This window comes from Apostichopus japonicus, chromosome 12 (genome assembly GCF_037975245.1).
Source record: "Apostichopus japonicus isolate 1M-3 chromosome 12, ASM3797524v1, whole genome shotgun sequence".
NCBI lineage: Eukaryota > Metazoa > Echinodermata > Holothuroidea > Aspidochirotida > Stichopodidae > Apostichopus > Apostichopus japonicus.
Genome location: NC_092572.1, coordinates 8,136,077 through 8,163,727, shown reverse-complemented (window position 1 = coordinate 8,163,727; position 27,651 = coordinate 8,136,077). Strand labels below are relative to the sequence as shown.

Here is a 27,651-nt window from a genome sequence, read left to right as displayed (position 1 = left end):
ACGCCGTCGTCGCCATTTTGAACTATTTATAATGTACACGATGTGCTGAAATACAAGTGAATTCACGGTAGCCATTTTCTAAAGGGTAAGTTATTTTTAAATGATAAAACATATGATGATTTCAATTATTATAAACTCTATATGTGCTTCTGCATTAGATATTTTTTTCATATTTCATTTGACAGGCGTCTGCGTCTCTATATCGCAAAACTACACGCAAACTGGGAACGTGAACATAATCATAATATTATCAAGCACGATCATATTGGTATATTAACTGTCATGGAATAGAGACTACTAAAGCTGGTCAGACAGCGCTATGTATAGACCAGTGCCGTTCGGAGGAACGGGTTGGGACAGGGAGGGAGTGGGATCGAAACTGATCATTTGGACGTGTATGGCATGCCAAATGTCCAATACTCGATCAATTGATCAAGGAAATGTCGCCGATAAACCAGGATTTTCGACTGGTAAACCTGGATTATCGAATAAAATTTGGAATATCAACCGAAAATTAGAGATTTTCAATTGATATATCCAGGTTTATCAGAGTAATTTAGATAAACATGGATTATCAACTAAAAATCACGGTTTATCGAAGATAATCCATGATTATCGACCGATTAAACCTGGATTATCCACCACCATAGTTTTTGGGTTCATGTGTCTAGCATATAGGCTACACAAATATAAGTTAACTTGTGTAATGGTTGTGGCGTGATTGCGACTAAGAGCCGGAACATACAAGAAAACAACTCTGTATATGTGAGTGGTAAAGTGGGGAGAAGGAAGGAATCAGGGCTAATGGATGTGTAACCAGGGTCCAAAGTTACGAAAGGCGTCGAAAGCACAAGTGCAACATGTTTCACCTGGTCCCCCTTCGCACTCTTTATGTATTCCCATGCATTTCCCTCCATATTTTTTCCCAGCCTACATACTAACCCCGGCTCATGGGACTAGGCCTGCTCCCCCTTATCCCCTCGCTTCCCTAGTTTTCTATTGGTAAAAAATGAGACGCGTCTCCCGGCTGGTTCTTACGTTGATCATATCATCATACAGGGTGTTAAATGGGGTGTAGCAGTATGTAGACAATACTGACACGATTTATGTTGTACTAGCACACGTACACTGTTAATCGCATTGTTAAAACGAATATTTTTAGTGTGTACTTTGAACCATGCAGGTTTTTACCTACATGTTTGAACAGGTTATCAAAGTTAAATATTTACTTTATACAAATAAAATTGAAACTTTCGTTTCAATATGCTGGCGGTTTAACACGTAGCATATGCATCATCGTTGTATAATTTATGATATAGGCAGTTATCATTGCAATCACTACCGTAAGTGTTTAGACGAGTAGGCCTATCGCGTCACTGCATGGACCTAATTTTATATAGGTATATCATGCCATGATAATATTAATATCCATCCGCTCGATAAAAAGTATCTAAAGTGACCTAATGTAATGCTGGTTTTGGAATATTATCAGTTACCATTATTGCTTTTCTTCTTTTTTGGGGGGAAGATCATAAATCAAAGTAGGCCTACAGCTGGTGTGAAAATAAGGAGGTCTGAAGATGCTTGCCTAAAGGCTAAAACCATTTTCGAAATTCTTTAGTTAAATGTTGATATTACTCCGTGCGAGCAGACGGAAAGGTTGGGGTTCAGTATCCTAAACTTGATCCTCTTCTAGTTCAAAATATAAACCTTCATGTTATGCCAATTTTCAAGTGCCATGAAAAGACAATACCTCAGCTTTCATGCAGTATTGTAGGATATGCCCGTTGAAAATGTTTTATACTTTGAACGTATATACTTTGAACGTGATGCGCTTAGTGTGCCAAGTTAATGGAACGATTACTTGCTGCAGCGTTCTGAAGTAGTAAACTGTCGCATTGTAAATAATACTAGACATAATCATTTGTTTGGAACTTTGACTCGAGGACGAAGTATGACGTCGAATGGGCAGATTCCTGTACATCGGTGACTGGGTGAGATTCGGTTGTGTCTTGGTTCCTTTCAGCGGGTAGCGGTGGTTGTTCCCTCTATATATGAGACAACCAAAGTGCATGTAGTTTTAACGTACGAAGCATATGTGTTAACGTTACTACTTCGAAACAAGACACAATTCCCAATAATGTATAACATCCTGTCGTCGTCAGATGCTTCGACAACCAGAGCCAAATTGACAAAGGGCCCGCGAAAGTGTAACCTGACTCCCGCAAATCATTCAAAATGAACGGCATCTATGGTTGATTTTCTTTCATGTTAAATGTGTATGTAAGCCACTTGATTCCACAGCACAGTTATACTACATGTTCCTTATTATTATTAATAGTCATTGGTGAGCCAAAGAAAGCAATAAGCATCTCTGCATTTCTTTTGGAACTATCACTGGTACATCTAGTGTTCCCGGTACAATTATTATCTTACTACACTTGCCAACAACCTTCAGAGTAGTTCATATATAAAACCTGTTAATTAATGAGACCTATGTGAAAGGGCTGTAGTAATATAATGTACAATTCTTACCTGTTGTAATTTTGTCACCATATTTTTTAGTTTAGTTGCTATCGCACTAAAATTAGGTCGCTCCCTTTTTCTGTTGCTCCAAGAAGAAAGCATAATACCATACCTGTGAAGAAAATGTGAAATAAAATTTCGAAATTCATAAACATCAGTTTCTGTATTTTGTTGATGAAAAGGTTTCGAATTTGCCGACTATCCCTGAATGTTTCAATAAACATTATAACTCTACAAATGTGTATCACTTCATATATTATCGATCGTCTGCAATGATTTGTATTACTCCGATGACGTTATTCCGAAAGAAGACATACTTATAAATATTAGAAATATATTATATATTTCAAAATCTATGATTATGTTCTCTGATGTACGTGTTTACATACCCTATGCGTTTACGGCTAACATGTGGCTATTTTCCATACTTATTCAGGTGTGTCTACTGCTCCTAATGAGTTGTACGTTCGATTATACCATACGTTTGGAATTATTAATAGAAAATGTTCAAGAGAAAAAGAGTTGCTGGTAGGACACTTCATTGTTTCGCAAGTGCATACCAGAAAGCTTTTTTGGCAGTACATATCATCTTATAAAAGCTGTGTTTTATGCTGGAACGTGAATATTAATGACTAGTAGTCTTAAAGGCCCTAGCTGTCTGTGACCCAAGGTCAAGAAATCATCATCATATACTTACATGTAGTTCCCTTTGCAATTTTATTCTTTATAGATTTCGGAGTCGCTAACTTTGCAGCGAATTTATTTATAATATCATGATATGGAGTGGTTTTGGGGAGGGGAAAGAGAGGTGGGGTGTTGAAAACGTGGATATCGGTTTGTATTATATCCAGATAAAATACCCCTTTCCGTTTCACTGTTTGCATTTTTTTAGTATTAACTCAAATTACAGCTCTGACATGGAAACCTTGTCAGAGGATCGTATAAGATTGCAAGTAGTTTTATTTTGTTCCACTAATGGCAGGGAGAGGTTTTGCAAAGAAGACAAAGACATATTTCTTTAAACGTTATCAACTTTAGAAAATATTCAAAGTGAAAACTGAAGATGTCTTACACAGCTCCAGGACAACAGAGAGGTTGCGGTAAGATAAATCCTCCCCTGATTTGCTTTTCGATATCAGAGTCGCTGACTCTTGCAAGTGGAATTTCACCTAAAGATAAATAAATCAAGTTAGACATTATATGTATTAATTGGTTTCCATTTCCCTTTCACACTTTAATTTATATATAACACTTGTTAATATATTCAAATTTCTGTTTCCTATGATAATATAAAGTAGGTATAATATGCTTTAACACATGTGATCTTCTACACAAGAATATAAACCTTTAATGTTGTTAGTTGCCATTGACCTTTGACTCATATACTAGTGCGCGTAAATGTCAAGAAGATACTGGTTATCACCTTAACTATTACAAGTATCGTAAATACTGTAGAGCCCAACTTAACGGTAATGGTTATCTAACGTATCTTGCATGCCTCCCCAACACAAGTTAATATTAAGCAAGCAATTATTTCAGATAACTTACAGACGAAATTGAAAACAAACAATATGTTTTAAATATTTAAAGGGACGATAATGCTTAGGAATCGTTTATCCGAACCATTCCATTTATTGCTATATCAGAAACAGTGATACGTTGATTATTGTTCTTACCAAAAGAAAATAACTCCCATAATAGTACTGCAAATCCCCATACATCGCTAGCTTGGTAATATTCCTGCATAAAAATTGTCTCGGGAGGTATCCATGCAATGGGTGGACGTTCCTGTTGAAGTGGAAAACTGCAAAGTTATATTTCTTATGCAGTTAACGAAATAAAATAAAAGGTACCCACAGGATCATGGATTTGATAGATATGCCAAAATGAGTCATTTAGGATGGCGAGATCATTTATTGAATAATATTTAACGACGAAATCGTTTGCACTTACAGTGGCCATTTCTCTGACTTCGCATATGCTTACATCAGATCTTTAGTACAACATGAAAGCTACTACATTTCATTCAGCTCGGTCTAACCACTAAACTTCCAATATTTCGTCATATGTCCCTCATACATGTTACGAATTAGGTTACCTTTTTCATAAGTTCTTCAACCTTTCTCATAGCTGAGCTCAAAGGACAGATATCATAGAGCTTGCACTGTCCAATACTAGAGAGAAGAACCTTCTTTAGGCACAAGGCTGGGTGACAGAACTTAGACAGGATGAAAAGCGATAAAGAAATATATTTAGTTAGGCAACTAAAAAACAAAAGAATGATCTTCAACTAAAGTATCATAAGAGGACATGTTTGTGTCTTAGTTACAGCTAACAGACATTAATTACATACGGCAATATATAACAACAATGTTAACGATATTTGATATAGGGGAATTGTGTGAAGTTAGTATCGTATTGAAACTTCTTATTGCACTTCAAGAAGTGATAAATTGACAGGAAAAGTTAAATTTTAAAAACACGTAGACACTCAAATGGTCCAATATACGTAAGTGGAGTGGATGTCTACACGTTGAAGTACTTAAGATGATTCAAATAAAGCTTTCATAAGTGTTGTGAACATTTTCTAAAACTTCCCTATATCTAAGCACGGGACAATTGACGTTATACCACGTCACTTTATGTGTTGATATGTTAGTATAACATAATCTTTACCCTTGTAGTATTACATATCATAAGGATAAGAAGTGAGGTCAAGTAGCAGTGTTTTGATATATACGTACAGCTGTGGGGTTCTTGTCGTAATGAAAGCGATATGCACTTCAAGCAGTAATACATTGAAAGGAAAAGTGAAACTTTAAGAAACGTAGACACTCGAATGATTTAATATAGTAAGTGGAATGAAGTGAATACGTTCAAGACTTGTTAACAATATACAAAGACGGAAAATGTTCAGTTGGTGTACCTTTTGCCCCGAAAGAAAACGTAATCCTTTATTTATATTTAATGCAAAATATATCAGTTCTTGCAGCTCCATTTTCATCTTTTCTTGTAAGAAGTCTTGGTTACCAGTGCCCGTTGACGCCGCATGGGACTCCCTTGCACCTTGGTAATGTGTCATCATGAAATCCCTTAAAGATCCACCATCCAACTGCTCGTAAAAGATTGAATAAGGTACTGCAAAATATCAACAAAGACATCAAACAATTGGTTGGTGCTCGGAAAGAGTTTGGGATAAGGGCAGGCGTCGGTTTGACTTTCTTCCCCTTCGTCTAATGCATTTTATTATCAAGAATGTATTTTGTCCCTTTATCTGAGTTTCATGAGTTTCCAACAAAGTTATTCATATAAGGCAAACGTATTTCACATAAATATTTTGATGGCTTTAAAAAATTTGTTGACCCCGCCCCTCCTTTACACAAAACAAATGACAAACCTTTTGGTTGGGGAAGAGAGAATGAGTTTGAGAGACACTTACGTTCGTCGACGGAGATGCAAAGTAACTTAACAATACTGGAATGTGCCCGGAGAGAGTTCAAGGCAATTGCCAGCTCCTGGAAGGATCTCGCATCGTTCATTGTAGCTGATCCTTCAGAAAGTGAAATCAATAGAAAATGTATTCGATGGCTGGTTGTTAGCTTACGAGCAAGTTAGGCACTGCAATATAAGCTTTACATTAGAGTCGCAGGTACACTTAATTAGGCGATGATGTTTTCATTGTGCAGAACATTGGTATACAAACACTAGTTTGTTTTTGTTGAAACAGCTCAAGTTTAGATGAGTCGAAACTAAAAGAATGTTTTCTTACCTGACAATGTTTTTGCAAAACATTTTACATCTTTGTTTTCCCCTTTGGTGTACCTAGCACTCCAGTATTCAAACATTCGACTAGTTTTCAAGCAAATTGCTAATGTAGTGTGGTAGTCATCTTGCGCATTCACTTAAAATAAAAGTAAACATTGATTTTCTCCTACTTGTTAATAATATTAAAAATAGACATGCTTGGAGTCAGTGATTATTCCCATAACGAAGTCGACAATTGGTGCATACTAAATTGTTTGAAGTTATTCTCTTGTTGCATAAACTATAAAACAATGTCGATTGTTTTTGTATCTTGTAAGAACATATCATCAATGAATGAGACCCGACGCCAATTTGCCTAACCTACATTTTTAAACATGTCATTTGATGGAGCACAAAATAGAACCTTATCAGTATGATGTGATTGTGGTTTGAAGGTAACTAGTAATGATGTGAGTAATAAAGAACATTATTTCATTCATCAAGAGTTTTTACAATAGGTAAATTAACAATTCATATAGTGTCAATAGTTTCTTTACCGTTGTCTGCTGGTGAATCTTTGTTTGGATTTTCGTCATTATCGCTCACATCATCATACACAGGATTGACGGTCATACCCTGAACGGTGTCAACATCGTCAGAGTTAGTTTGTCTTGATGGAGGCCTTTTTAGATTAAAAAAACAGGTGTAAACACGGAATCAAATTGTGGCTTATTTGAAGTGAGCATTAGAACACAGTGGTGCTGATAACATAATGTTGGTACAGTATCATCATGATTATTTTACTTATAATGCATAGCCAGTGGTGACAATAACTCTAGTTAATACAAGAAACATCGAGCCCTATGCTGTGTTTTTTGGATCTCGACTTAAAGAATCTAAGGTATATCGGAAGTCCCAGTTTTTCACTCGGGTATTTTGTTCACTTTCACAAGTGTAGTAAGAGGAGGCTCTAAAGACGAATAAGAGTATTTATTTCAGAACTGCTATCTATATGTTATATTCCAATTTGCATACGATTTCTGGTTTAAATCTACCAGGACAAGTACGAGTCAAGGCAGCTATACTTGAATACAAGTATACTAGCACGGAATCAATACAAGTCATCATTAATACGCAGTCTACATATTACTACAGAGCATGAACAAATGAGACATCACGATCTCAATTGATTCATTCCAAGGGCAATCCCATAGTTACAATTCTACAAGTAACTGAAACATCGTTGTCTTGGTTTACTATAGAATGGAGTCCTTGTGGATCTCAAAAAGAAAAGAAGTAAGAAAAGAAGTAACTCCTATAGATACACTGTCGATGAAGACAAAAGAGGACTTTGCGTTATACTGAATAAGTTACTTACTTAATGTTAAGGGAGTTCCTGCTGTGCCCTGTTAGAAAGAAAATAGTTGTTTAGTATTTGCTTCACACGTTAATATATTTGAAAGGAAGAGGTTTTGCCTGCGGTGGTCATTTTTAGGTTAATATAGGATATGTCGATAAATTCATTTAGGCTTCAGTACTTTGCATAAGATATTGCCTTACCAACAGTGTAGATGAAACAACCATTGAATGAGGAATCGTTCACATATTATTCAACTGCAGGACTATAATGTGTTTGCAATACTCGACAGATGGATAAGTAACTCTACTAATCAATGCTATATCAGTATGAAACCGTCTTTCTAACAATGCAAACCAAAAAGTATATTCTGATGGTAGGTTCATAAGCAGTCGTGGCTGACACTGACTCATTGCATTTTCCATTCCTGCGTGTTCGTGTTCAATATATATCCATCAAATGTGAAAAAACAAGGTTCTTCCAATTTGCTTTTACATAAATTGAATAGTTTCCCGTGTCCATGATTATATTGCTCATAATCGTTCTTAAGGTACTTACTTTGCATTCTGCGATAAAGACCGACACTTGTAAATATAGACGCTAGGAAAAGGACAGGTACCGTAATGCACAATGCAACGAAAGCATCATCATTTTTGTCTGCAATAGAGAAAAGGCGCTTGTTAGATACATTTCAAACTTATGCAAAACTGTAATCTTAAAACATAGGGACAATTAGGTAAGTGGAACTTGTGTAATTAACGTATGGCACATTTTTTCTTTAAATGTTTGTTGTTATAAATACAACAGCCTTCCTAAAAATAGTTGGTTGGATTGCAAGAGAATATTTGACTTAAAATTTTATTAATAAATGTGTTCCAGTCCACACATAAAATATAGTTATTTAAATGCCTACATATATTTTGTAACTGCAACACAAGAAATATAGGTAACTCAAATTTTCCTTTGTACCTTAATTGAATGCATGTACTAGCAGAAAATCTAAACTGTCAGCAAATTCGACACAGGTATGCACCATCTCTTGTTCAAGTTATTGCATATATTCCTGCGAACCTGTAACCTTAATATTGATCAACGTCTATACTTTTCGATTCTTTAACAGGGTTATGGTGAAACGCTTGAACATATTTTTTTTTTCGATGCTTTACTTTGACTTAAATCTTATTCGATAAAAATCCACTTTACAAGACTGTTTTTACATCTTTGAAACTTAAACTAATTGAGTTATCATTGATATCATCATTTTTCGAAATTCTTTTTGAAAAAGCGTTGCAGTTGTGCATCATTACGTTAATACTAATTATAACACAGAATGAATACCAAATTACAAAAAAAGAAATACCTGTTGTATGTTCGTCCACATTTACGGGAATAATCGATATGTTTGCAAACACTTTACTAATCCAGAGTCCTGTTACCTGGCATGTAATTAAAAGTGGACTGTCGATCAGGTGAATACTTAAATTTGATGTCAAATGAGTGTCATCCTCTTCCGTATTAGTTCTGTTGACCGTGCCATTTATAGCCCATGTAATATTGAAAGGTGCGATAGCATCATTGACATCACATTGCAAGGTTTCATTTGATCCTGGTTGAACGTTTAATAATGTAGAAATCATCCGGTTATCAATCATGATCTTCACGTTTGGTATTCCTTTTTTCAAGAATGAAAATAGAAAGAAGAAAGCGTCCTTCTAATCGGAAGTTGTTAAATTTACATAAAAACATTCTTCAACTTTAAGATTGTTCTTAAACAAAGTAGTCTATAATGCTATAATGCTATAATGTGGTGGAATTTTAAGGGCAAGAACGACTAGATGTACTGAAATACATTTACCATTGTTAATATTAATAATAAAAATGATTAAGTACTTTCAATAATTGTTACTTGATAATAATCGTAATAACAAATGTTGCGTACACAGCTAATAAAGAATACAAGGCACCACGATATTAACTTTAAATAATATCAACTACAGTTTAATGTTATATAATGTATTTAATCTAAATTTGTGATTTAGTAATAGGGTCATTTCAAACTCATTACTTATGAATTCTTGTAGAGCAGTAATATCATGTTATTGTTGCAGCTCTAGTTCGACAGTAACGATGGTCTCAACAATCGAGACATAGCGGCATGTTTACCTACCTTTTACGTCTATTTCAAATGTTGCAGCCAGAACACTTTTATTCCAACACGTAAATTTTGCATGATTAACGGATTTCGAAGCGTTTACCAACTCCAGTGTTTCATAAGGTTCACTGCAGGTATTCTTAGATACCTGGAGGTGCTTATCGACTTGACGCCGTATGTAGTCTCTAAATATCACGTTCTCTCCGTGCTTCCAATTAATCCCTGTATTACCAGGAATGCGTCTGATAGGGCATTTCAAGCAAGCGTTTTCGTTCGGCTTAACTTTCACTGCTGTAGTCACATGTCCGTCAGCATTGGAATTGTCACCCATACAACTGACCGTTACTGTGAGTAGCAGAAGCACCACCGACACTAGAAAGAAGGAGAAAGAATAACAACAAATACTAAAGAGCAGCAAGTTGACTAAAACAAGAGAAAGATGTGTCCCTTAAAAAGTGAACATTACCTTCCATCGTTAAACTCAAACTATGCTTCGACATCACATAATGTTGTCAACGTCTAAACTTCTGGTAAATCATGCACTGTAGCATAAGCTATATATGTGTATGTATTCATATGATTGAACGATATCTATCAGACATAGTTCGTGCTGCTGTATCCGTTATGGATTTAAGTTATTAACTACATCTTGTACTTTCATTTTCATTTAGTGATGAGGAATAGTGCAACTCATAGTTTAATTTGTCAACAAGTATACCGATAAACCGATATGACTACCATATAAGGGATAAGTTGCTGTTGTACAACATTAATTGCTCGTTGAAAGGTCAACCATGGAGACTTTACGATGAACATAAAATCCCACCATTTTGCATTTATGCAATCCTTAACTTACTTTCGACAGCTGTGGCGGACATAGCTGATGTGAAATTGACCCAATTCAAGTCTCCTCGTAAACACGCCCTGGACGTCCTTACATGTAACATTATATCACGCAATTGACAGTATACTATTTACTGTTTGAGATGAACGTATGCAGACCATGTATAGACCGTCTCTAGGGTAGCATTGTTAGTACATGTAGTGAGTTAAAGCTCCCACCGGGGTTGGTTCACAGCATGTGTAAATAGTCATGTTAGGCTTTCATCGCATTTATCCATTTCATTTGTTGTATTCCAGTATCGTGAGTTCGTGATACATGTGTCATATTGTCCGTTATGTTAATTCCGACATCTACATGGTCCAATTAGTGGAATAAAACGGTACTATATAGCGATCGAACGTTTTATTTTGTTAGTGACTGTCTTGTGATTGTGGGATGTTACTGGTCAAGGCCTGTTACAACTAGACCTAACTCTATGCAATTACACAGAGTCACGGTAGTATTTCGCCCAGGATTGAACGATAAACGTGGATTTGGATATTCACTGCTAAATTTGGTTATTGTCAGGATACTTTTTCTGTGTTAAAACGATTAAGTACTATGTTCAGCTGAAGCTTAGTCATGTATATGCTACCCTGGTCGATTCTGGCCATCGTCTCCTCGTAGTTGTTCGATTATGTTTAGTGTTTTTTTGGTAATTCGGTGATTGTAACGTAAACCATTTCCCGTGACATATCACGCATGAGGCATCTTTTATAGGTCTATTCTTCTGTTTAGTTTGCGGTATCTTGCGATCCAATTGTGTGACGGAATCGGCATGCTGCTTGCATATTCTACAGTACAGTATATTGTACCGTACGTACCTATTGACGCTCCGCTATGTAAACGATGCCTCCATTTGAGTGGAAATTTTGCAAAAATAACCCATTTTACTAAATTGTTTTACTAAATTTCTCCTTAAAATTGTCTTATAACTATTTGTTTACCTTCATGTGTTCTTGTTTCAAGCTAATAGCTTTTCAATCGCTGAAAATTGGAAGTCAAATACAGTACAATTGTTTGCTATCTGTGTATAAACAGTACCTATATCAGCGTTTGATTTTCGCGGTATACCAAAGATGACGTCACACGGTCACCGGAGGCTCCTTTGGGTCGATCTCTGTTTTCAGACATTCCAGAGGTACATGTCACGTGACTACCCAAAACGTCCATTTTCGTGGTCGTTTTTTGATAGGTTATAGTAGGTTTTCGATTTTTATTTTTACACATGTTGATTATGGGTATGTAAACTCCCAAATTAATTGAAAATCAAAAAACAAAATTGTCTCCATAGTTGGTGTATAATTGTTTAAATTTGACTAGAGCTTTGCATTTATTACCTCTTTATTTTGATGTCATAATAATTTAGCGTCGACATGTTTGGCAGTCTTTGAAGAGATTGCAAATGATTTTAAGATTATTAAAACATCTCTTAAAGGTTTTCAAATGATTAAAATTTGCTAAATGATTTATACATTACCAAATTTGAATGTTCAATACATACTAAACGTATTCAGGCAATAAGACCACCGTTTAAAATTTTGTCAAGTGTATCAAATGTAAATGCATATCACTTAATAAAATAGTAGAAAAAAGAGTGAGGAAGAAATTAAACCACCATTTTCAGGTAGGAAACGATTAAATTATAATAGTTATTAAAACACTTAGTTTCACACGACTTAGGTAAAATGGTAAAATAGGTAAAATGTATTCCGGTTTTTAAAACGCATTTAGTCGCTAACAGATGTAAGTCAAATTCCATTCGACATAATAACTGTTCATTTTTGTTCTACGTTTTAACTCTCTCTGTTACAAAAATAAAGGTTTCAAACGATGCACGCCCGAACGTATGTTAGAAATACTGAAAACTAGTACAACTTTTAAAAACTACATATTTTATCAATTTTCACTTGGGAGATATCATTGTTAGATATTACCCCATATACTAGACTTCTTGATATTTTTCTTCAAACAATATGTTTATTGTCCTTCATCGCTTTTGGTTATTGTGTGTGAGATTATGAGGTCAAAATGCAAAATGCAGTTCCTTACATTTTAAGCATGTTCTGTTTATCGAAGCGTCATAACATTGTTTTTTAAAATGTGTAATTTCTTGATATCATTTAAATTTAAAATTATTACAATGAATTTTTAATGAACATAACGTATTTTGGAATGGGAAATAGAATATTATATAACGAGTGACCGAGTATGCGTATCCGTTTTCTCTAACATTTACCATAACCTCTCCATAACTATAATAATCAAATATTGATCCTCTCTTGATATTTTAGATTTCTAGCTCAAGATGGATCGACTGAGTATTGCAACGGTTGTTATCCTGGGTTTAGTTTTAGCGACATCACTTAGTAGAGGGGGTACGTATATTTCAAGTCAGTATTACTAAATTATGTGTGAAAGCCTCGCTTTCAAAGACAATTTCATCCCTAACCTGCAGAGAGAGGAATGCTAAGTGCTCGCATGGATTAATATGATAATGTTAATCATTGTTTTACCAAAGTGATCGTCTTAAAGCTCCTTTATGGATAATCGAAAGATCTTGGAGTCCAGAAAATGTTTATACGGTGTGTTGACTTATTGACAATGTGCATTGTTATTTTTTTTTAGAAAAACTGTATAATGTTCTACTTAAGAGTTCAGGAATTTGATATGTTTATCTTGGTATTTGTTGGTACTCAACAAAAATATGTCACCAAAGGAATTTGTATTGCAATTAGTGTAAGTTTATCTATCAAATTTGCTTAAAATATAGTACACGAAGTCCATTCTGGTTTCAAGTATTTCCACATTCCTTTCTTTTTTTGCTTCAAAATAAGCTAGCTACATATACAGCTTGTCGAGTTTTCAAGAATACGTAAATGTGTCAATTAAACGTTGAACATTTCAATTCATTTGTTTTTCAATGACCCAATGTACCCAGATGATTGATTACGTTAAATACACAACAAGCAAAGTTGTGACATGAAGTTATCAACTTAGGTAAGACACGAGGTACCTCAGAACAGAGGACAAAAATGATAAGGGAGCAAGAATAAGGGAGCAAAAAACAAATTTAGGGAACTACACTTCTACATATATACAACAGAATAATTGGACAGAAATACTATGAGATGGTAAATACCCACCAGTAAACTTATCATGAGACAGCTAATCTATAAAAGCAAAGTGAATACTGTAATGTATTAATATTGCGATCATGTTGTAATTCGTGTAAAGGTAAAGAGCGACCTCTTTCAGATCAGCAATAAACATGGCGACCTCCGAAAAGATCTGACTCTGTTTGTATCTACGTAAATAAGACATATACGTAAACATCAAACGTTACACATATATATACTTCTGCATATATACAACAGAATAATTGAACAGAAATACTATGAGATTGTAAATACCCAACAGTATACCTGTCATGAGACGCTAATCTATAAAAACAAACTGCATACATGTACTCCTGCATATACAACAGAATAATTGGACAGAAATACTAGTGAGATGGTAAATACCCAACAGTAAACTTATCATGAGGCGTTAATCTATAAAACAAACTGCATACATGTACTTTACCAAAAGAGCACAGGAATAGTCACTGATAATTTGCTTAGTTGAACGACCGTTTTTTTAAAAAGAACGTGAGGTTGATGGGAGGTATTGAATACTGTTAAGGAAGTAATTCTAGTCTTAAGGACATGGCAATGTGTACGACTAGGATATAATTGGAATGTATATTTATATATTTAATTATTATGAAGAAAAAAAACCCGTAAATGATGGAACAGGACTATATGACGCAGTTCAGAAGTGATTTCATGGAGTTCAAAATGGATTAAATTTTGTATATAATGGAAAATCGAACTGAATGTATATGTTTTGGCCATGAGCGGAGAGAACGTATCCACGTTGATGGTTTGTTTAGCAGTTAAAAAGATGACCCAACAAATTGCTATACACCAAATAATACAAATTGCTATACACCAAATAATCTATATAGCCTACTTACCAGAGGTCGACGCTGTTACGTGAAAACAGAAACTTACCAACAGATACCATTTCCCCCAAATGGATACAGACATTTTAAGTTATAAATGATTAAATAACACATGAATAAATCCTCACTGAACCATTTACACACAGTGCCTACACAATGTCGGAGGCATTGGTCATTAAAATTGTTAACAATTATACATACCTATATTGCCCTCTGACGGCACGAAATATGTTTTTTTGCGTTCTTAAAGCGGTTGTTTGACTGCTCCACTTAGTTTTCAGTACTTCATGTAATTAAATAGATCCCTTACTTTTTTAAATATGACCCGCAACACTTTAACTCGTATTAAAATTCCTCAAAATCTGGGTTGCCTTTTTAAAGGAACTCTTAAATTAATTTACAACGAATTCACTTCTAGTGAGGGTAATGATTTACATAAGTCGCCCAACCTAAGGTACTCTCGTCACGCACCTTTGGCTTCTAAAATGTACATATCTACTGCATAGTCTAGGATACTTAACTGTGTCTAATTAATATAATGTTATATTACAGCGCGCATAACCATACCAAACCTACATGAAACCACCGCTCGTTGCATCGAAGACTGTAAAGAGATGTAACTCGCCCCTCTTATTACAGCAGCAATCGCTTCCATTTTGAAGCATAATAAGACTACAAATTAGGTCTACATAAGTGACTCTGAAGTTAACAAATACTTCTGATTCTTCCCCCGGCTGAAAAAAAATCCCGCTGAACGATTTTCCCTTGCAGAACAATTTCTCCCGACTGACGATGGTGATGGGGGCGTGCGCATTTAATTATTCTAACAATGTCACACCACCTGTACCATACAAGGTCAAAATATCTTACATAACCATATAAATTGTTTGCACGGATGTATTGCATATAACATAACCACACTTTATACGACGCATTGTTTTAAGTTTGATACATTCCGTAACAATATTTTTTCTTCACAGGAGCAGAAAGTATTAGCTGTGACAGCGTGTACTTTGCAGAATTAGGCAAGCCGAACATCATTGCCTGTAACGTTATCGGTGATCAATATTATGTGTATTGGTTTAGAGGTGAAGATACGCGTACTTTTCCAATACTTTCTTTTGACGACGAAGGAGAAAAATCCCCGCATAAGGAGTACAGCTTTACCGACAACAAATCCTTGAATATAACCAACACAGAACTTAAGCACGAAGGAAAATACACGTTAATAGTTTATTTTAATGAATTTGACTTTGATACAACTACAACAGAACTGCAAGTGTACAGTAAGTATTGGTATGAGCTACGTTGATAACAGTTATAACATTGATGAGAAACTTAGCTGATGATAAAAATATAAGTAGAAAAGAAACATGTCCACGATTAAGTTATTCAATATTTGACGATATTCAAGGCAAAGCAAGAATCAATCAAATTTGTTTAGCTTTCAAGATAGAGATATTTGCGACGACGAACTTCTGATTGTTTATAAGCAAACTTTGCTCCATTCAGAAGAAAATAAACATTTGCAATGTGTGATATCATCATGTCACTCGATGTAGGAACAATTGAAGTCCCTTTGTATTTTTTTTCCTATATATAGATTTAAGGTGAATATAATTAATTTTGGTAATAAAACGCATTATCATTACTAATGTAGGTTATACTATAAACGTATTCTTTTTTATTTTTGTAGATTCAGCTTCTATCTGTGAAACTTTTACCAATCATACAAAATATATTGCAATAAATAAAGACCACTTTTGAATATTCAATGCGAATTCACATGTTAACATCATCCGTTGGACCATATATTCCAAGATCAATATGAAAGACTTTTAGAAACAGAGATCAACAGAGATCAAAGTCTTAAAACTTTGTAAACACGATAACTCAAAAGTTATATCTTTATAGAAGTTAATTGTTGGTATTTTATCTCCCTTGGTGAGTACAAGAACTTTATTGAAATTGGTGGATGTCACTTACGTCATTTGCAGTCAACATATATCTAAAAACCTTGCAAATACGGTACTTTAGAAAAGTACATTGTTGTTGAAGTTCATACTTGGTATGTAGATCCAGCTTGGTGAGGCAACAAATTATTTGTTCTTTTGCGTACAACTCCAAATATAAAATTAAAGTAATCCATTTTTTCAAGAAAAATGGACAAAATATATATGAGGAAAATGGATGGGCAAACCTTGCTCTACAGTAGCCTTTGGCAAATATGTTAGAACATTTTGACAAATAAATATACTAAGAGGTACTTTCTTGGGTTCCAATGTGTTGGTTAATCACATTCCTATACTAATCCATTCGATTGGTACATTCTTGTCCACAATGGTGGAAACACCATACTGATATTACAATGGTGTTTTTCCTTTAGATGTCTAGTTAACATGTTATATAAATTATCCTTCTATACAGTTCGACCCGATCCTCCGTGCCCACTGATTGATGCCTGTGGTACGACCTGTACTGGATGTCAACTGAACGTTACTACTTTTGGATCACTTACTTGTTATGTGAGTGGCTCTCGACCAATGATGGACGTAGACTGGATTGTAACTAACCAGTCTGGAGTGAGCTTCACCAAAGAAGAGCAAACTCATAAAGAAATGGATGACAGATGGTACACTGAGAAAACCATTGAATACACAACACATGGTTGTGGAGCAAATGCTACTTTCAGATGCATCGCTTCCTTGTCAGACTTTCCGCTTGCTCCTCTTCTTAATTCTCACTACAGCACTGTTAGGATAGATAAAGGTACCGTAATACTGACTGGCAAATTTGTGATGGTATTAGTAATGCATTGCTGTTTATTGAACCATTTTCCATGCTCATCTTTGGCAGTTTATAATTAGGTCGTACACGTTTTGAACATACCAGACGGACATTGTAGCATAACGAAGGGATATGGACATAACGCATAGATAAAGAAATAGTTATGTCTTAATGGTATTTAGTGGTTAAAACCTTGGACACATTAGGTAGACCTCTGTGCCAGTAATAAAATGCAGCACACGTTTTTGTATTACTATATGATATATCCACAATTATGGCAAAACGTATACCCATAGCAAGACTAAAATTATAGGTCTTCTCTTTGGAGAAGGAAACCTACAAATTAAATAATTTGCAAATAGCATATTATTTTATAACTATAGGTGTAAGAACTTTGGGTTTTTACTTGTCCTATGTCAGGTATTAAGGGAAATAGGCCAATGATAAATGTAATTTCGACAGCGTACAAAGTAGTATGGGGAGGAAGGCATTACTTCACATTTAAAGCGTGTTTATGATAACAACGCAATTGTGGCCAATAACACAGGAAGCTCCTCTCGCGTCACCGTTATACTTTCAACACTGACGTGTTCAATCTTCGTTGTCTTGATTATGTCGTTTCAGAAGCCTGCAAAGAGCCTCCTTCAATGGAACCCACGAGTAGCCCTAAAGGTCAAGTCGCCTGGCCCTTCGTCGTTATTGGAATTATAATTGTCTTAGTTGTAATATGCGCCATTTTCATTGCTTTCTGTTTGTACAGAAGAAGAGGTAAGGGTATGTATGGTGTTTTGAATTGATCTAATAACGTTCAATAATCCGACCATACCAACAATATAGAGAACCATTATCGCTGCAACTCCCAAATATGTAGCAGGTAGTATTCTGGCAACTTTTATGCTAAACAATATATGCATAGAAGAAAAGAACGATGTTAGTTGGTGTCACAACATATGATCTTTACCTCATGAATGGTAGAATATGTCAAGCATACTTTCATACATATTTTTGCGCTCCAAAATTTGAACAGTACAAGGGCGAACAAGAACTATATAATAGTGCTGCAGCTTTTTAGGGTCATGCATTCGCAGGTAGTAACTGTATAAAATTGTAATCATAAAGAAAGTTAAAGTTTTTTCTCCTTTTTTTCTCGAAACATTGCTGAGCTAGTTATTGTTTGTTAATCGGTCGCAAATATTCATCAATTTAAATTATTGTAACTGGTGAAGCGTGGGATGGGAGACTGGGAAGGTAGGACTTGTGCCCTAAACCCTTAATTGTTCTCGTGATTTGCACTTTATTCAGGTACCCTTTTTGTAATTTCATATCGCCCCCCCCCCCCAAACTGTTCGTTGCCACCCCCAAACCTGCCACAATTTCTTCGGATTTCTCGTGCCGCCACTGTCAGTTCAAACAGTTGAGTGTAGTAAGAACGTATATGTAGTGACCTTGTTAGTGCACTGTACTCCTGTCCTGATACAACATTTTATCATGTTGCTATGGCAACTGCAGGTATAGTGTACCTTGGGTAAGATCCAGGCTGACTTAATTCATTGTATAACGTGGTGTTGTTCAGCGTACTACATACAATATAGCTTATTTCTGTATTCTTGTTATTTTACTAATGCATATAAGCTGCTTTGATACTGTCAACTATTATAAAAGTAGAGAACTTCTTTGCACCGTTTGGACACATTCTTGGTTAATTTTCCTCTAAAGTTTACAAAAATTGCCAGATTTTGAGATGAAAATGGATGTTTATTGAGTGTGTTGTATGAAGGTGTAACGCTATTGCTGGATACACACGACCTACGGACTCGTGCATCGCTTGCGTTGTACCGTCGTTCATGTTTTATCCTGTGTTGGCATCATGGTAGACTGTTGATTAACACCTTATATAATTATATAAGAAACAACGCATTTTACAAACCTGCATTAAATAATTATGTGTATTAATAAATGACATTGATATATCAAAACCACAAAAAATGAACCTACCAGATTTTCATTATTTTTGTTTTTGTTGATTTAGATACGACTAAAGATACCACTCCGGATCAAAACACGGTGAGAAGGACGTTATATCTTTATTACTTCATAGTCTTTCTCCCCAAAGTGATCCTATTTATCCATTTCTTTCAATACATTTCATATCTGTTTTTATATCAGGAATTGCAGACCAAACATACGAAACCCAAACCGAAGACAAAATCACTGGAAGGTACGATATAATTTTTCCTCTTGAACATTATTATTCCAAAGCAAAAAGGCTTGATGCGACTGCTGTAAAAACTTACGGTTATAATAAAACACAAGTCTCAATTATGAGGTACAACTTTAGTCAAGTGTACACATTCAGTAACATGTGTGGATAAGCTAAAAACAAACATATCCTAGTCGATCTTTAAAACTGTAAAGGAGGAAAACCAGTTTGGTGCTGTATTATTGCGAAAGGGAGATTTCATAGATACACGAAAATAAATGAAGGAGATTTCTATTTGTAAGAAATGATTTACATTCGTTTAATGGAAGATCTTCAATACATCTTCAATACATATATCATACATATAGCGTTCATGACATAACAGTTTAATGTGTATTGCTGATGACATCCCTGCCTGTCATACTCAAGTTTTAAGGTAACATATACATTTCTTTCTCATTGTAACCATTCCTTTTAATAATATCATAACGTTGTACAATCTTGGCAGTCATAGATATTTTTATTGTTTTTCTTTAGAGAGGAAAAATACTTTAGTGGAAGGGCTAATGAAGTACTACGAGAAATTTTGCTACATCAAACCGCTACCGTGGGGTGAACCAATACCGATACATGCTCTTTACACTACATGCCAGTGCACCATCACTAGCGTGAACGGTGACGTCAGTCATCACGCTAGCGACTTTCTGTCTACACCGGAGTTTCATTTCGATAATAATCGAGTCTTTATTATAGCAGATTTAGGTTACGGGAAGACAACCTACACTCAAAACTTGGTTAGCGATTGGGTATCAAAGATGAAAACTCCGAAAAAAGACAGAAAAGATAAAATCAGTGAACCTATACTAATATATGTTCACCTTAAAGAGGTTGATCCTTCCATGATACTTTCCGAACTTGTCGAAAAAATGATGCCTTTTGGAATCGATTTGATGGTAGACGATATTGTTGAAATATTTCTGAATTTTGAGTTTCAAGTACTCTTGGATGGGCTTGATGAGCTATCGATGTCAACGATTAGTACCGATACATCTGCCGAGAATCATACTAACGATAAAGAAGAACGTGGCAATCTCCTTCAAGACGAGGGTGAAAATGATGCTAATCTGACGGTCGAAAATTTACTCGATAATAAAATAAACAAAAAAAAGTTTAAAAGGATCAAGGTTTGGGTAACGTCTCGTGAAGTTGATGACATGCAAGCTTCATTTGCTGTACCATATTCAAAGGTAAAATTAAATGGTTTCAGTAATTCTCAAGTCAATGAGTACATTCATAAAACCTGCAAATATTATTTTAAATCACGAGCAATACCCCAATTACCCTTGATCCTAAAATCAAATCGGAAAGACTCTAAGTTAGACGCCACACAAAAAGCCAAATCGAATGCACACAACCAAGAGATGATTGAAATAAAGACGACAAATAGCGACAGCCGGCCGGTGACAGAGGGAGGATGTAACAAAGCCGAAAGTATTAAGTATGGAAATCCGTTGAATAGGGAGAAGAATGATGAAAACATAAATGAGGTTACCAAAGAAATGAAACAAAACACTGAAGAGAAAGAACAAGACACAGCCAAATGCAGCCAAACTGTTGATGTGGAGCAACTTCAAAAAGGAGAAATAAAAGACGAGCAGATAGAATCAAATAAAAGTTTTACAGAAGATGCCAACAACGAAGCAAATGAAGGTAACATGGCAGCAGACGAGGTGTCGGATGAGGTAACAACAAAGTTAATTCCCAATGATCATCACGAGATAAAGCAAGGAGAATCAGAGCAGAAAGATAACACTGTTCCAAGAAACGACATGCAGGCCCCGGTAGCTTGTGATACTTCAGAAATACTTTCAAAAAAGGTTACTGAATGTATGGAATTAAACGAAATTTCACATAATTTTTCTGAAACACCCCTTTTGCTGATTATGATTGTTCATATAATTACATGCAGAATGTTAGATCCAACAGGGAAATATAAGGAAGTGAATGTTAACAAACTGACAACAATAATAAGATTAGTGATTACCTGTTTGGAATCCCGATACGTGCAGAAAGTTAATAACCTATCCATTCAAGAAGATATTAAGAGTCTTGAAGACAGCCTTGGTAAAATAGCATTTGAAAACAAAATGAGCCTTTCATTGGGAAAACGCGAGTATTGGAACGATAAACTTGGTGAAGAAGAAACCCAACTTGCCTTAGCCATAGGTTTGCTCAAGTATTCAAAGAAGGTAGGAAGCGGAGGAAGTCACCTAGAAGAACTGGCTTTTTCGTCCTACGCTGGAATCATGTTTTATCATGAATTCTTTCAGGAATTTCTAGCTGCTCAATATGTGCCAGAAAGTGATGAAGAGTGGGCGTGGATAGATGAATTTATAAAAAAGAGTACTGACGATGCAACGGTCAGATTATTACAGTTTATGTTCGGAATGAATCATGCTAGATTGGATAAAGCAGTGAAATCTCTTGTGAAGGAACAGAAAATGTGGAACAATTTGATCAAGTGTATTTATGAAATAAGTAATCTCAAGAAGAAGCAGGCAATTATCAACGGCATGAACAATGAAGCGCGTAAACTGGGTGGGAAAATGATCATTAACATAAAACACCTTGACAGGAAACACCACAGAGTTGCTTTTACAGATTTCTGCGATGCTTGCAATGCTTCCGATGTAAGTAGTGGTAACTCTGTAAATTTATTTAAAAAAATGTGGTTTATTTAATTTTCGAATCTAATTTTCAACTTGTCAAAAAATTATTCCTAAGCTGGTTTTATGAAACGGCTGATTACCTACCGTAATTATTTTATTCAATTAACATATTACTCTAAATGGAAGTTCTTTATATCGTTTTTGATATGACTTGATACATGCATGTGCCCAAAAAATATAATATCCAGAAAGCCTAAACGGTCTCGTAATTTGATTGGTCATTTGTTTTAGCTAAACTACATTTTAGTGTACTGTAAAAACACCCATTAATGTGATTTGCCTCGATAAGTGGTTATTGTTGAATTTGTGTTGTTCATCGGGTTATTCAACATGGACAGATATGACGTTCCTAAATGTTAATGTTTCTAATTACTTGTCTTCCAACAGGTAAAACTGAGAAAAATGACACTTAGAGAAGAGTGTGCTATTGACTTCATCAAAGACGTAACACTGCCCTCATTAAAATTCCTGATTTTTCTGGAAATGAACGTCAATGAAGACCAATTCGTCTCAATCATCACCAGCCTAACTGGTCGAAAATGTCCAGAAATTCTACAGTAAGAATGTTTAATAATACCACGTTATAATCATCTGGTAAAGGCCATTAGTGTTATCGTTCGTTATCTTGATAAATTATGACTTTTATTTCTTTATATATAGATACATATATATATATTTTTTTTTAATTTTCTAATGAAGGTTTGTAAAATGTTCGGTTCCGATGGACTTAAAAGAAAAAGCCAAACAGACAGTTGAATCAGCTTTGAAGGGATTGGACATGAGAAGTGAGTGATAATCTGAATATGATTTTTTTGTCAATATACAATAACCAGATAAAGAAACAATACCAAGATACAGAACAAAATTTGTGTGTACCTTGGAAGTTGGTTCGTTTTTCAAGCTGAATGAAAATGTTCTCACTAACTACTTGTAAAATATGTACTAACCAAACTCTCTATTTTTTCGGTTCACGATGAAGTGCATTCATGTATGGACCTGTTCATAAGCTACTAATAATAGGCCTTCTCTAAGTTCATTTTTCTTGCAGTTGATATTTTATAGCAAAGAATCGTTACATTCAGTACATTAACTTATGCCGCTTCTCTCTTATCTACTTTTTAGTATATGACTGTGAGAAGACATCGAATGCTACCGTAAGGGTACCAAAATTCAACCCAAAGAAAGGAAACTGGGAAAACGAACTGTTTCCAGAAAGAATGTAAATGTTATCAGACTTTTATGTGTCATTTAATGTACTCAAAACGAAATTCCGAAATACCGGAGTTTGTAAAGTCTTTGTGAGCGTTGCTACAGTTGTTTGAAATTAACCGATCCTGGAAACTTCACAAGCGAATGTTTCATGAATTTCCTACTACGAATGTGGATTCAATAAATGAGCACATATTGTTTATGCAGATCGAGTTCATTTGAGGTCAACCGACTGGAATAACTTTGTGAACAGGAAAAATTCAAAAAATTCAAACTTTTGTTACTGTATCCCTTCGGGTGATCCTCCTTATATACTTTGTACTTTGTATTTGTATTTGTACTTGTATTTGTATTCTTGTGTTTCAGTGTTTCAGTTTTTCATTTAATTTTTATCATTTACTCATCCCGCTGCTTTCACCATGTCTCACCATTTTCTTTTGTTTCAGAAGCTCAGAAAATTGATGCAGAAATCCCAGCGCTATTCTTTCCATCTTTCCAACTACAGGTTCTACTCTCTCTCCCGCATTATTCCCTCAGGTCTACAGGTCACACACCAACCAGTACTAGGGACACTCCCTCCAGGACTCCAGAGAGAGTGGAACCGAGTCTTACACAGCACCTCCATCCGTCTCATCAACATCCTCACCAAACACTGCCAATCGTCCTTAGATAGCCTCAACGATGATATCCTGAGGCTGAAGCTTGAATTACAGTCATGCTGCACCAATGACGAATGGACTCAGTACACTAACAAAATTAACTTGTGTTTGTCTTAGCAGAACATTGAACTCACAGAAAGAAGAAATAAGAAAATGAATGACCTTCAGAAAAAATGCAAACGTACCGCTTGCCACCGTTTTAGAAGGCCCCAGACTCCACCTGAGTCTGAACCACCATCCTCAACTGCAGTTGTTAACTTATCTTCTTCTACTCTTACCAGTGCAGACCTTAGGCTTCTCTCCAAAGGACTTAACTTCTGTCCCACTCCTCCATCATTTGACCAAGCGGAACTGAGCCAAGATGTTACTCATTTCTTTCGCAGAATTCGCCTTCGTGATTTTTTCCTAGATGATCCTCCAACTGAACGGGAACTCTTCTGCAAGAAAAGTTCTTGGATGCCTCCTAAGAACAGAGTCCCTGTTTTAGAAGCCTACACACAAGTCGTCAGCTCTGAGACTAACCAGTCAAACTCTCCTCTCCGCAGAACACACGACAAACTTCCAAGAGATGAGCGTACAGCACTCTGCTCACTGATGTCTCGCAGTGACATTATCATTAAGCCAGCCGACAAAGGTTCTGCAGTTGTCATCCAGGATCGACAGGATTACATCAAGGAAGCTTTGCGTCATATCTCCAACAGTGATATTTACACTCTTCTTGATTCTGATCCCGCAGTTATTTTCTCCCAGCAGATAAAACAGACCATCACTGATATGTACCAGCGGAACCAGATCTCTAAGAAGGCTGTTTCTTTCCTTTCTCCCACAGACTGTAATGCAGCCAGGTTTTATCTCCTGCCCAAAATTCAAAAGCCTGGTAACCCTGGTAGGCCTATCATCTCAGGCAATGGGTCCCCCACCGAGAAGATATCCTTGTTTGTGGACCACTTCATCAAACCTCTTGTTCCTCAGATTAATTCTTATATCCATGACACTCCAGATTTCCTCAGGAAACTTGAAGATATCAAGAACCAAATCCCCAGTACAGCCATCATCGGTACTTTCGACGTCACTTCTCTGTACACTAACATCCCCCATGCTGAAGGGATCGCAGCCACGTGTGCAGCCCTGTCTAAGAAGGTCCACCCTTGTCCACCCATATCTGACATCAAAGCTCTCATGCAACAGGTTCTCACCAAAAACAACTTCACGTTCATGGACAAGCATTACCTTCAAAGACACGGGACTTCCATGGGAACCAGGATGGCTCCTTCCTTTGCATGCCTGTTTATGTCTAGCCTTGAAGAACGCATGCTCAGTACGGCTCCCTGCCGTCCCCGTATCTGGTGGCGCTACATTGATGACATCTTCTTCGTTTGGACCAGTGATGAGGATAGCCTGATCACCTTCATAAATCACATCAATTCTTTCCACAGCACCATCAAATTCACCTCTGATTACTCTCACCAACAGGTTAACTTTCTCGATGTGACTGTTCGCAAGGAACACGGTTCTCTCTCTACAGACTTATACACCAAGCCCACACACACACCAGTATCTCCATTCTTCAAGCTGCCATCCCCATCACTGGAAGTCTGGAATTGCCTACAGTCAAGCACTTCGTCTTCGTCGCATTTGCTCTAACAATTCCTCTTTCATTCGCCATACAAATGCTTTGGAAAAACACCTTACTGCCAAGGGCCATAGTGCCAGAAGGGTGCGTGAAGCCATTCAGAGAGTCCGCTCCTTTTCCAGCTCATTTACTTTGGCAGTGAAGGACAAAAAGGGACGAGATTGCGACAACAAGCTGCCCCTGGTTGTTACTTTCCACCCAAATCTTCCTCCCCTTCAGAAAATCACCTCTAACAACCACAACATTCTCCTCACTTCAGATAGACTCCAACGAGCCGTCCCTGAAAAACCCATCATCGCCTACAGACGACCACGCAACCTACGAGACCTTGTGCGTGCTGCTGTTCCACCTCTAACTTCTAACCCCACACCCATTCAGCATGGTACTTTCAAATGTGATCGTACTTCGAGATGCATCGTCTGCAGCCACCACATTGTCGAATCCAATTCCATCACCAGCCACAGCATGCAACTCACACACAACACTAAGGGTCACATCACTTGCACTACCACCAATGTCATCTATATGATCTGTTGTAGAGTTTGCGGCATCTAGTATTTTGGCGAAACCAAAACCACCCTCAAGAAGCGATTCTATGGTCACATATCCACAGTCAACACCATGAAGTCTGAGACCCCAGTTGGAGAACATTTTAGCCTTCCCAACCATACCATTAACGACATGTCCCTACATGGGATTGAATCCTTAGGTAGCCGTCCTGACCTAGTACGAATCAGCAGAGATAGGCTCTGGATGCAACGCCTTCGTACCATTCAACCCCATGGGCTGAACATTCAGGAAGGACATGACTAACTCTTCCTCTGTTCCCTACTCCTTCTCCCTTTCTCCCCCCCCCCCTTTCACTCATCTTCTTACAGCTCTCTTCCCCTCCTTTTTTCTCCACACCTTTCTGTCTTTGTCCCTCTCCAGTTTATTCCCTACACTGTGCCTTTAATCTTCTCTTTGTCCCTCCACTGTTTATCTCCTATCTCTTCTCTTCCCCTGTTGCTTTCTTCTCACCATCCCTTGTCTACTTATAATCCCCTTTCATCTATCTCATTGTGTTCACCGTGCTCATTAACCTGTCTGTATTCTGTGCGTGTTTTTGTCCCCTCTGTTACTGTAACTTGTCATTTAGCCTCTAAAGAAGATCCTGCTAGGATCGAAACGTCAGGCCAACTTACTTTTACACAAAAGTCAAACTCGAATGAACTTTATAAATTGTTGATGGATCCGTCGTATTATTTCTAGAACCTACTGATATGAAATGTTAAAAGGAAATCAATCAGCATGGATTATTATTAATAAACTTGAAACCTAAACCAGGGTCGGAAACATTCTTAAAGTTTACACACAAGAATAGAACACCTTGTTATACAGATGTCTCCAATATGCAACCATGATGTAACACGTACATGTAAAGAGCATTATTGGGTATGAAGTCCATTACTCTTGTTCCAACGGTGGGAGGGGGCAGGGGTGCGCAAATGAGACATTAATAACTAGTCATCTCATAGCACAATATTTGAGCTCCTTTTATGAGATACACGAGTCAGTATGAGTCTGATAATCCTAGTGCCTACACGAGTCAGTCACTATACCTGGGGGGAGTGGGACATTTGATATTGTGTCCCCACCCTTCAAAAAGTGGGGCACGTGTCGTCCTACCCCCCCCCCCCCCATGATTGACTTTAAATTTAGGTAAAGTGACAAGAGTTCGTTTTATCCGTTTAAGTCTATGAAAGACTTTGCCAAATCACGAGAGA

General features: G+C 36.4%; 2 protein-coding genes across 3 annotated transcripts; one reads left to right on the top strand and one right to left on the bottom strand.

The window, feature by feature from the left end:
- Positions 1 to 22: 22 nt before the first annotated feature.
- Positions 23 to 27,566, top strand: LOC139976883 (uncharacterized). Of its 2 annotated transcripts, none has more exons than XM_071985755.1 (11): positions 23 to 85; positions 12,957 to 13,040; positions 15,649 to 15,954; positions 17,096 to 17,437; positions 18,080 to 18,229; positions 19,485 to 19,519; positions 19,622 to 19,673; positions 20,193 to 22,345; positions 22,772 to 22,941; positions 23,084 to 23,169; positions 23,507 to 27,566. In XM_071985755.1, the coding sequence occupies exons 2-11, from the start codon at positions 12,971 to 12,973 to the stop codon at positions 23,605 to 23,607; spliced, it is 3,465 nt and encodes a 1,154-aa protein (XP_071841856.1). In that variant the 5' UTR covers positions 23 to 85; positions 12,957 to 12,970; the 3' UTR covers positions 23,608 to 27,566. The 2 variants fall into 2 exon arrangements, with proteins under 2 accessions (XP_071841856.1, XP_071841857.1); XM_071985756.1 differs by having other exon boundaries at positions 24 to 85; positions 18,080 to 18,223.
- LOC139976894 (uncharacterized) lies at positions 77 to 10,394 on the bottom strand. The gene is made up of 14 exons (XM_071985773.1): positions 10,246 to 10,394; positions 9,795 to 10,151; positions 8,988 to 9,299; positions 8,186 to 8,284; positions 7,649 to 7,676; positions 6,828 to 6,952; positions 6,296 to 6,427; positions 5,966 to 6,076; positions 5,453 to 5,664; positions 4,625 to 4,744; positions 4,203 to 4,314; positions 3,599 to 3,695; positions 2,536 to 2,638; positions 77 to 2,048 (listed from the first exon to the last, which is right to left on the bottom strand). The coding sequence occupies exons 1-14, from the start codon at positions 10,277 to 10,279 to the stop codon at positions 1,911 to 1,913; spliced, it is 1,980 nt and encodes a 659-aa protein (XP_071841874.1). The 5' UTR covers positions 10,280 to 10,394; the 3' UTR covers positions 77 to 1,910.
- Positions 27,567 to 27,651: the final 85 nt, after the last annotated feature.

Excerpts from the sequence above, each read along its gene's own strand:
- LOC139976894 (XM_071985773.1), bottom strand. The coding sequence starts at position 10,279 with ATGTCGAAGCATAGTTTGAGTTTAACGATGGAAG. Across the intron at positions 10,152-10,245 it reads TTTGAGTTTAACGATGGAAG|TGTCGGTGGTGCTTCTGCTA; the intron begins GTAATGTTCACT and ends CCTTCTTTCTAG. Across the intron at positions 6,953-7,648 it reads AGGAACTCCCTTAACATTAA|GCCTCCATCAAGACAAACTA; the intron begins GTAAGTAACTTA and ends TAATCTAAAAAG.
- LOC139976883 (XM_071985755.1), top strand. The coding sequence starts at position 12,971 with ATGGATCGACTGAGTATTGCAACGGTTGTTATCCTGGGTTTAGTTTTA. Across the intron at positions 13,041-15,648 it reads GACATCACTTAGTAGAGGGG|GAGCAGAAAGTATTAGCTGT; the intron begins GTACGTATATTT and ends TTTTCTTCACAG. Across the intron at positions 22,942-23,083 it reads AAATGTCCAGAAATTCTACA|GTTTGTAAAATGTTCGGTTC; the intron begins GTAAGAATGTTT and ends TTTCTAATGAAG.